We start from the raw sequence: 9,254 nt of genomic DNA on the forward strand, positions 1-9,254 counted from the left end.
AATATGCACTCACTGCATGTATTTTTTGTAATTTTCAAATTTTTAATAATGATCATATTTTTTTATTATAAAAGATTACTGAAAAGAAAAGCATAGCATCCACAAAAAGTGGCTCAGGAGTCAAGGCCCTGAAGAAAAGGGCCATGAGGCTGATGGAAAGTCACCCCTGATGTGAGGATCATCTTGCTAGATGTCCAGAGCTTGTTTTGTGTCTCTAAGAGCCAGGACCCCTGTCTCAGAGAGAACCTGGAGTCTTAACCATATCTTCTGAGCTTCTGTCATTAAGATTCTGTATTAGTGCATGAGCAGCTGGGAGTGAGGGTGAAAATAGTCCTTCTAGCTACTTTCTTTGCCTCATCACGCTCTCCCTTGTATTCTCCCTCCCCCAGCAAATCAGTGCTATTAAACTCCCCTGTAGAAGGGCCCCTCTTTTTATTAAACCAAGTTTTGTTCTCTGAAGCAATAGCGAACAACAGGACAAACCCACCCACCCACAACGATGGCCTCTAAATGTTTGAAGAACATGTTGGTTTCCATGTTAGGACTACCTCGCTCCAGGCTAAACCAAGCCAGGTCCTTATATGATATTTCCCAAGTCTCTCAATATCCTGCCCACTCTTTTTGGAAGTTACACTTAAGATTGTCAAGGGCCACTTGAAAAGCAGTGCATGGAACAAACACTGTGGCCCGGTGCTCTGGCCAGAAAGATTCACTCTAATTTTGCTAAGACTGTGAAGGGCATTAAGGAGGCATTTGTGGTCTGAGCTGCCACTGCAGCATCTCTGCTTGAGTGTGAGACTCAAACCCAGAGCTTTGCCAAGTGAGCAGCTGTTAGCCCTGGGCTCCCCTCTGCTGCACTTGTGCACTGGCTGGTGGCACAGACCGCTGAGGACACAGGGTCACTGGTGCCAATCACACCCAGCCACCCAGGAGACTCAGGTGAGTGCCGGCTGTGCTGTCACCTGCAGAACCTTGGCAATGAGGTCTGGAAGAAAGAGGATGAGGGAGTACGGAACTCCACACTGCTCTTCTGGCCGTTGCCCTTCCCAGTTGTGCTGTGGAAACTCTCTCTTCTCAACCCCGTTCCCCACTTTAGGCAGAAATATCTCTCTTCTTTCCTTCTTTTTTCCAAGGATCTTAATCAAGATCTTGGCATCTCCCATATCTCTCCCTCCTCACTCTAGGTCATCTGTACCTTTGCTACATCTGTGGGCCTTGTCCTCCTCCCTCCAAGAACGCTCTTGGAGGAGAAAATCCTCCCTGACATTAGAGGATTTTATCAAAGTGCTGAATATCCCCCCTACCCCTCCTCACAGACCCCCTAGTGTGCTCAGATTACAATAGAAGGCACTGTCTCTGCTGCCAAACCCACAGTGCTCTAGGGCTGGCTGTGCTGGGCCCCCTCACCTGGGTGAATGCCTGAGCCCCCTCCTCTTCTTGCTGCTGTTATGTGTTCCTAGCTGACTTTGGAGCATCTCCCCCGCACGCCCCTACCACCCACCCCAAGTAGTATTGATTTGGCAGGTTTCTTGGGGGCCAGCAATGTCCTAACCTGTTTGCTTTTCCAGGGCTGATGTTTGCAGGGATTTTCTTGGAACCACAACAGAAATCATCCCACGTTCTTATGCAATTCCTCTGGTGGCTCCCACAGATAAATAAAGCCCTCAACTTCTCCATCGGTCTACCTTTCCCAGCAGAGCACCTGGGTTTTTCCCAAAGCTTCCAGGTAACTGCCCATGTGCCAGGGCCTTTCTGGGACAGCCATGAGGTCCCTTGTCCTGGTCCTTTGCCTTGCTCAACTCTGGGGCTGCCACTCTGCGCCTCATGGCCCAGGTCTGGGTTATAGAGAACTGAACTGTGATGACCCAGAAACAGAGCAAGCAGCCCTGTTGGCTGTGGACTACATCAATAGCCACCTTCTTCGGGGCTACAAGCACACCTTGAACCAGATTGACAAAGTGAAAGTGTGGCCTCGGGTAAGTGAACCTATTGTTTATGAAGAGAAAGAACCTGTTCCTGGAGCTTAAATGGGTGTCTCAAAAAATCACATCTCCCGGCACAAATGAAACTGAAGAGGGGTAAACTCTGATTTCCTCCCAGGAGAGAGGGAGGGAGCAGGCAGAGGGCAAAAGAGGAGACATCTTGTACTGTATTCACAGGTCTTAAGGAGGGTGCTGGGGGTTGGGGTTGTGCGTAGGAGAAGAAAAGTCTTCAAAGGATATTTGAACATCTCAAGTAGAAAATGTGGCTTGCTAGAAAAACTAGGGTACAAGGGACTGGACCCTAAATTGCCAAGTTATTGCCAGTTGGAAATCACTTACCTTTCTTTGCTTCTGTTTCTCTGGATGAAGACTGAGAGTGAATGAAACTAACTTGTGAAAACTACTTACTTTGTGCCAGGCCCTTTCGCATATGTCTACTCCTTAACCCCTTTTCCCCCTGAGTCCTGTGCGGTAGGTATTGTCCTTGTTTTACATAAAAGGAAACCAGTAATCTGACAAATTAGGGTACCTTTCTTTGCCTGAGGCCATATAATTAGTAAGCACTGGTCTGGGATTCGATTCTAGACCTGTGTTCCTTCCTCTATACAAGCTGCCTCCAGAGAGAAGTCTTGGCATGATGCAACTGACTTCCTCGCATGCTAGACAGGAAAGTGCAGTCTGAAGCCAGCGATGATAAAGATCAAACTAGAAAATATGCCTTGGGGATCAGTTGAAAGATTTGAAGAGATGTGGAAAAGGCATCTGTCTACTGACTGTTTTGAAATTAGGTTGTATACCTAATGAAGAATAATTCTTTCCGCGAACATTGATTACAAGCTTTCCATGGGCAAAAACCAGGGTCAGGTGCTATAGGTGCTATTAGGTTGAACCATATTAAGTTGCCATTTTTGTATATTAAAAGCAGTCGAATATTGGCATTTTAGTAGTTCGACTTAATATAAGGCGAGAAAGACATAGTGCCCACAAAAGATTCACAATCTAGAAAAGAAAGAAAAGGTAAACATCAGGGTATCTGGGCTGACTGACTGACATTTGATCTCTCAATGGGACATAATAGCCACAATTGAGATTGTCCCGGTGGATTTTAGGAGTGCTCCAACTATATTGAAATACAGAAGAAACATTGATCAATTCAGAGGGAATAACATACAACATGCACATGTGAGAGAAAGGTTATGAACAAACATTGTGGTTTTCACTAAAGGCAGAGAAACGTCACTAAAGTTTTTCCTTGAGAAACTCAGGAGTGCTCGGCTCCTATTCACTGAAACTGAGTGTTTTCAGGAAGCTAACTTGGGCACATCTGCACCTCATAAAACACACCTTCCTCCAGGAGAGGTGATTCCAATGCTTCAGGTACTAGTGAGTCAGCCAGAACAGAAATGAAAGGCAGGCAGAGCCTGGCTGAAAGACAAAAAGGCATGCTCGTAACTTTTTGATTTTCCAGGCTTTGAATAAACTGTTTTAAGGAGCTGTTCTCACTGGAGGTGAGCTGGCAATAACAACTCCAAGGATTTATACAAGCTCCTCTATCAATGCCTTCCCCACAACTCCTTCAGGTCTACACTAGTGACTTACACACTGCTTCCTCAGTGTCAAATAGGAGCTTGCGCTTCCCCTTGCCCGCCAGCAAGGGGCAGTAGAGAGCAGCAACTTTGCATCCAGGTCTTTATAAGCCAAAGACAAAAAGCCAAGGACAACTTTTTCTTTAGGAAGGGAAAGGAAATGGAGAAGGAAAGAAAGTAGATGATGAGAGGGAAGGGAGAAAGAAGTAGAGGGCGGAATAGAGAAGATAGAGACGGTAAGATATTATCTTACAGCACCTTACTTTGCTGCTTAACTGAGAAAAATCCAAAGCTGACTTTTTCAAAGCACTGCTTGAAGGGTGAAAAATTTTAAATTAATAAGTTTCAGCACTCACTTTTAGCTTCCAAATAGAGCTCAGAGTGATGACTATGGTTCCATCAACCTATCCAAGCCCAGGACCCCTTTTTCCTGGCAAACACCATTGAGCACTTGCTCAGCCAACAGGAGGATAGAAGCCCTGTCATAGTCCTGTCCACAGGGCACGTCAGAGTTAAGTAGAGTTGCAGACACACAACAGAAATGACTAATCTCATCTTTCCCACAGCGGGTGGGTTCAAGCCCGATGCAGTCTCCCACTTTGGCCTGATCAACAGGATCAGGGAGGGCAATAGGCTGCTCACCTCTTCATTCTACTTCTCCACAGCGGCCCATGGGAGAGGTGTTTGAGATTGAAATAGACACACTGGAAACCACCTGCCACGCGCTGGACCCCACCCCGGTGGCAAACTGCTCTGTGAGGCAGCTGCAGGAGCACGTGAGTGGCACTCTTAGGGTGACTTCGGGTGGTGGCCCAGCCAGTTCCACTGTGATTCTGCAAAGAGCAGGCCCATTTTATCCAGCTGCCCAGACTGCCCTCATGCCTAGGGAGTTCGTAATTTCTAAAATTACCATTTGAAGCCACCTTCCCTGGGGCCGATTTTTACAACAGTTCAATTTTCTTGTTGTAGCCCTTCCTGAAACCAGAGACTCTAATGGTTCAATATCAGCCAGTGAAAGTGATTTTGTGAGGCTCACCTTTGACAATCATGCCTGAGGGACCAACCCTTCCCTGATGAGAAGTGAGAAGCCAGCCCCACTCTGGGGCCCTCACTGTGGATTTATTTCTCTAGGCTGTGGAAGGAGACTGTGATTTCCGAGTGCTGAAACAGGACGGCCAGTTTTCTGTGTTGTTTGCAAAATGTGATTCCAGTCCAGGTAGATATGATTCTTCTTATTATTTTGACCTTGTAGAGAGAGTAAGGAAGGAACCCGAATTGTTTTCAACGTGAGTAGTTCTAGCCACTTTGCTGGTGAGGAGAAGGAGAAGCCAAATTTCCTGGGACCTGGGATTGTACAACTGTTTTAAGGAGCTGTTCTCACTGGAGGTGAAAATTGCCCTTTGATGAGAGGGGCTCCTGCAGAAATGTCAGCATGACAGGAGCTACCTGAAGGTTTAGTAAGCAGCAGAGAGAACGCCTGAAGCCATTTGGATGCTCTTAGGCCTTTCTAAAGAAGCAGAGCTGGGGTGAACGCCGACAATTACACCCCGGATGGGTTTCTTCTCTCTGCGCAGACTCTGCGGAGGATGTGCTGAAGGTGTGCCCAGACTGCCCCCTGCTGGCCCCGCTCAATGACACCAGGGTGGTGCACGCCGTAGAGGCTGCGCTGGCCGCCTTCAACGCACGTAATAACGGCTCCTATTATCAGCTTGTGGAAGTTTCCCGGGCTCAACTTGTGGTAAGATTGAGACCTTTTAGCTGACTGGGCAATTTGGTGGCACTTCGGGAATATACAGTGGTGAAACAGCAGTGAGGGACAGAGCAGGTGCAGGGGCAGCAGTGAGAAGGCAAGGAGGGCTGTGGGAGAAAAGGGAAAGAAAGGGTCCTGCGATGTATGAGGACCCTGAGTGTCATGAGGACCCAGAGAACCCCCAGTGCTTCCCCCATGCTGGGCCACTCTAACATAAAACAGCCAGACGCTGCCTGTCCCTGGTTCCTCAGTTCTAGTCAACACCAGGGTTCGCTGTTCAGAGGTCAGGAGTTCCCACATTACCCAGAAGCACTCATTGTAAATTCACGGGTCTCCACATCTTTATCATCTATCGCCACTGACCATCTGCAGCATTCTCGTAAGATCTGTGTAACGACACGAGCCTATTTGCACAGACAGGCATATAATGGCAGGATCCTAATATCTTTTGACTTACTGAAAAAAAAATCTAACTGTACTGTGGCTAATTTAGCACATTTGAATGCAACAGAATTCTAATATTTAAGAAAACTAGTATTCTGATGACCAACCAAGGCATTGGAAATACATTGTATAGATGGTAATTTTATTAACCAGAATATGTGCTTCTCAGAACACCCCAACCCCAGACTATCCCCAAATAACAGATATCTTATTATTGTAAGAGTCTATATGCTCCATAAGAACTACAAGAAAAGCACAAGTATTTTCCATGTGTTCATTTTTATTTTTCATTTGATCCCGCTCTACAAAATTGGTGGGAGAGGTATTACTCTTTTTACTTTCCTGCTCCATCTTGGAATAACCTAAACCTTGGGTCTCAAAGTGCAGTCCCAAGAAGGAAGGCGGAGGTAGAGGTTGGGGGGAAGCGCTCCCAATCAGGTCAGTGTAAGGTCAGCCTCTGAATTCCTACTTCCTATTTGAAAACTCATTGTGCCCTGAATGATGGGCAGTGGATACCTGCATCTCCTTCAGGGGACACCCACCCCTGACCTCTGTATACAAGCACTGTGGAACATGAGGCCATAATAATCGACCTCTGTAAGCCACGGGGGCCAAATTCTCTGGCCACACACTGTGATTTACGTGAAGGGTGCTCCTTGGAGTGTGCAATGCCGTGGCCCATGCTACTGCTCTCCAGCCTCTCCTCCCCCACCTTTTTCATGCTAAGTCATGTTGCCTCATGAGCATTTTCATTTATTCTCATTAGCCTTTTCCAGTTTCAACCTATGTGGAATTTGTGGTGGCTGCCACTGACTGTGTTTCTAAAGAGGTCACAGACCCAGCCAAGTGTAACCTGCTGGCAGAAAAGGTGAGCAGGCCAGGCCCTGGGCATGGCAAACCTGGTTGTAGAACAGAGCATTCTTGGAGCAAGTTAGTATCTTGGGGCTGCAGAAAAGAGATAGCTGCAAAATACCCACTCCCTATGGGGTGGGGTCATGCCAGGCCTTCCTCTGGGGTGTCACCTCCTCCATTTAAGAGTTGTCACAAATCATCTCAAATCATCTCATCTGCTGCAGGCCCCTGGAGTTAGAAAAAAGACAGGAGACTGTTTCCTAACTAAGCCAAGTCAGACCTGGTTGCTGGGAGTTTGAAATGTAGATTTTCTAGATATACCTCTGATATGAAATTTTTCAAGTCCTTGAGCCAGTAATGTCTACTTCTAGGAATTTAGCATAAAGAGATCAACAGAGATGTTTGGCAGAAATATATCTATAAAGATGATTTATCATAGATGCAAAATATACAAAAATATACAAAAGATACAAAAAGATCTGAATGACTAACAGGAGGGAGTCATTGGTACATCAGTAAATAGACACTAAATATTATGTTTTCAAGAAATAAAGAATGATGTAAGAAAATGCTCTCATATTTTGGTAAGTGAAAAACACAGAATACAAAATGGTATAGTCATAAGGATCCCATTTTTTAAATGATTTTTAAAATAAGAAATACATGTATGTTAACAGAAGTTCTCCTAGGTTATTGGTGATTTCTCCCTTTCTCAAATATTTTTTAGAATATTTTTCACATTCTATATAGAATTATATGTTATATATCTTCTGTAAATAAGAACTATAAACTTTAGAAAAAAGTTTTTTTCTTAACTAATTAAAGTTTAAGATTTTTTTTTTTTTTTTGATATATTGGAGTATCAGTGAAATTGGGGGAGGAATCCACTTTTTGAACCGGTTCAGATAACTCCTGTTTTTCTATGGACAGCAATATGGCTTCTGTAAGGCAAGGCTCACTGGCAAGTTTGGCGGGGAAGATGTTGCAGTGACTTGTGTGGTATTCCAAACACAGGTAATGGCGTCATGGATACACTTGCCTTCATCTTCAAAATACAATGACTCCTCGACATTTATGCATTGCTTTAGTGATTACAGGGCATTTGCTGCTCTATCCTTCTGAGCCCCACAATGATAAATAGCACCAGGGTACGTGGGATCATCAATAAACGGAAGGATATTTTAGCCATGCCTTCCCCTCTCATGAACTGGGGGCTACAGGGCAGAACCATTTTAGTGGGTATTTGACAAAGCCACCTTTTGCTTTGCTGGGGTGAGAGTGATTTTCTGAATTGCAGAGACCAGGTGGCCGGATCTGCCCGGCATCTCCCAGTGGTTGCAGGTGTAGATAACAAAAAGGGTGACACTGCTGGTAAAGGTTAGCCATAAGGTGGGATGCTTTTGCTTGTGGGACATGTGTAAGTCCACCATCCCCAAGACAATTGGTGAGAAAGGGGCTATCATAAGCCAGTTACCCTCTCCTGCAGCTCTGATGACAACCCTTTGCACCTAGGTAGTTCTTCTTCCTCCTCCTCCTCCCCTTCTTTCTCCCCCCTCCTCCTCCCCCTCCTCCTCCCCTCTCCTCCTATTCCCCCCATCCTCCTCCTTATAGTAAAATATAAATTATTGCTATAAAGAATTGGGTGGGGTTCTGCCAGGAAGCATTGGTGGCCTTGTCTGGGTAGCTAACCTAAGGACTGTTCTCTCTCCAGCCTGTGTTACCTCAACCCCAACCGGAGGGCACCAACTCACCCACTCCTGCGGAGACCCCCGCCAAGCCTTTGTCTCCTCCAGCTAACCTGCCTGCAGCCACGGTGGTGGTGGGGCCCCTGGTGGCGGCAGCTCCCCCACCATCCCTACCGGTGCACCGGGCACACTATGACCTGCGCCACGCTTTTGGAGGCGTGGCCTCAGTGGAGTCAGCCTCAGGAGAAGCATTCCTTGTGGAAAAAGCACCCACAGTGGTGCAGCCAGGCGTTGCTGTTGCTGCCGGTCCAGTGGTCCGCCCTTGCCCAGGGAGAATCAGACACTTCAAGATCTAGATGAAGGTTAGCGATGAGAAGGTTTGGCACGGAGAACATAGCCACCATTCTGTCCAAGTCTGGGTAGGGTTGGGAACCTTGTCTGCTGTCAGAGCAAGTAGTGCATGTGATCTAGATGAACATCAAGTCTTGAATCCCAACTTCCTTTCATTCTTCAGAGGACAGAAACAGCAGGGGTGATAGTTGTATTTGTTGGAAGGCATAAGGCTGGCAACTTGATTATCATTGTTTTGGTGCTAAGCCACCACCATTGTGTTTTCTGCCTTCTCTGACCTCACAAAAACAATTGGAACTGTGACTTTGAAAGGTGTCCTTGCTGAGCTTGTATCTGCTTGTTAATAAAAGTGTCTGAAAGACCTTCCTTAATAAAGAAGGTTCTAAGCTGAAATGTGGTTATCATTATTGGCTACTTCCTCCAGGCTCATGTGTGTGGTCTGTCTTCCCAACAGCCATAGCCCAAGTGTCACTAAGCAAAATCAAAGTGAAAATAGAAACAAAATAGAACAAGAATCTGCTACATTACATACACAGGAAAAAGACTAGAATCTGCTCACAACCCATAGGCTATGCCCATTTCCTTATGAGAAAATAATTCTTTT

The 9,254-nt window shown here is 46.0% G+C and overlaps 1 protein-coding gene across 2 annotated transcripts; it reads left to right on the forward strand.

Moving 5' to 3' along the window:
- The first annotated feature begins 1,763 nt into the window (after positions 1-1,763).
- Positions 1,764-8,655, forward strand: AHSG (alpha 2-HS glycoprotein). Of its 2 annotated transcripts, XM_006925817.1 has the most exons (7): positions 1,764-1,976; positions 4,234-4,344; positions 4,700-4,784; positions 5,143-5,306; positions 6,529-6,630; positions 7,545-7,628; positions 8,326-8,655. In XM_006925817.1, exons 1-7 carry the CDS (start codon positions 1,764-1,766, stop codon positions 8,653-8,655), a joined length of 1,089 nt encoding a protein of 362 aa, XP_006925879.1. The 2 variants fall into 2 exon arrangements, with proteins under 2 accessions (XP_006925879.1, XP_024898125.1); XM_025042357.1 differs by lacking the exon at positions 7,545-7,628.
- Positions 8,656-9,254: the final 599 nt, after the last annotated feature.

Source organism: Pteropus alecto, unplaced genomic scaffold, assembly GCF_000325575.1.
Source record: "Pteropus alecto unplaced genomic scaffold, ASM32557v1 scaffold88, whole genome shotgun sequence".
Classification (NCBI taxonomy): Eukaryota; Metazoa; Chordata; class Mammalia; order Chiroptera; family Pteropodidae; genus Pteropus; species Pteropus alecto.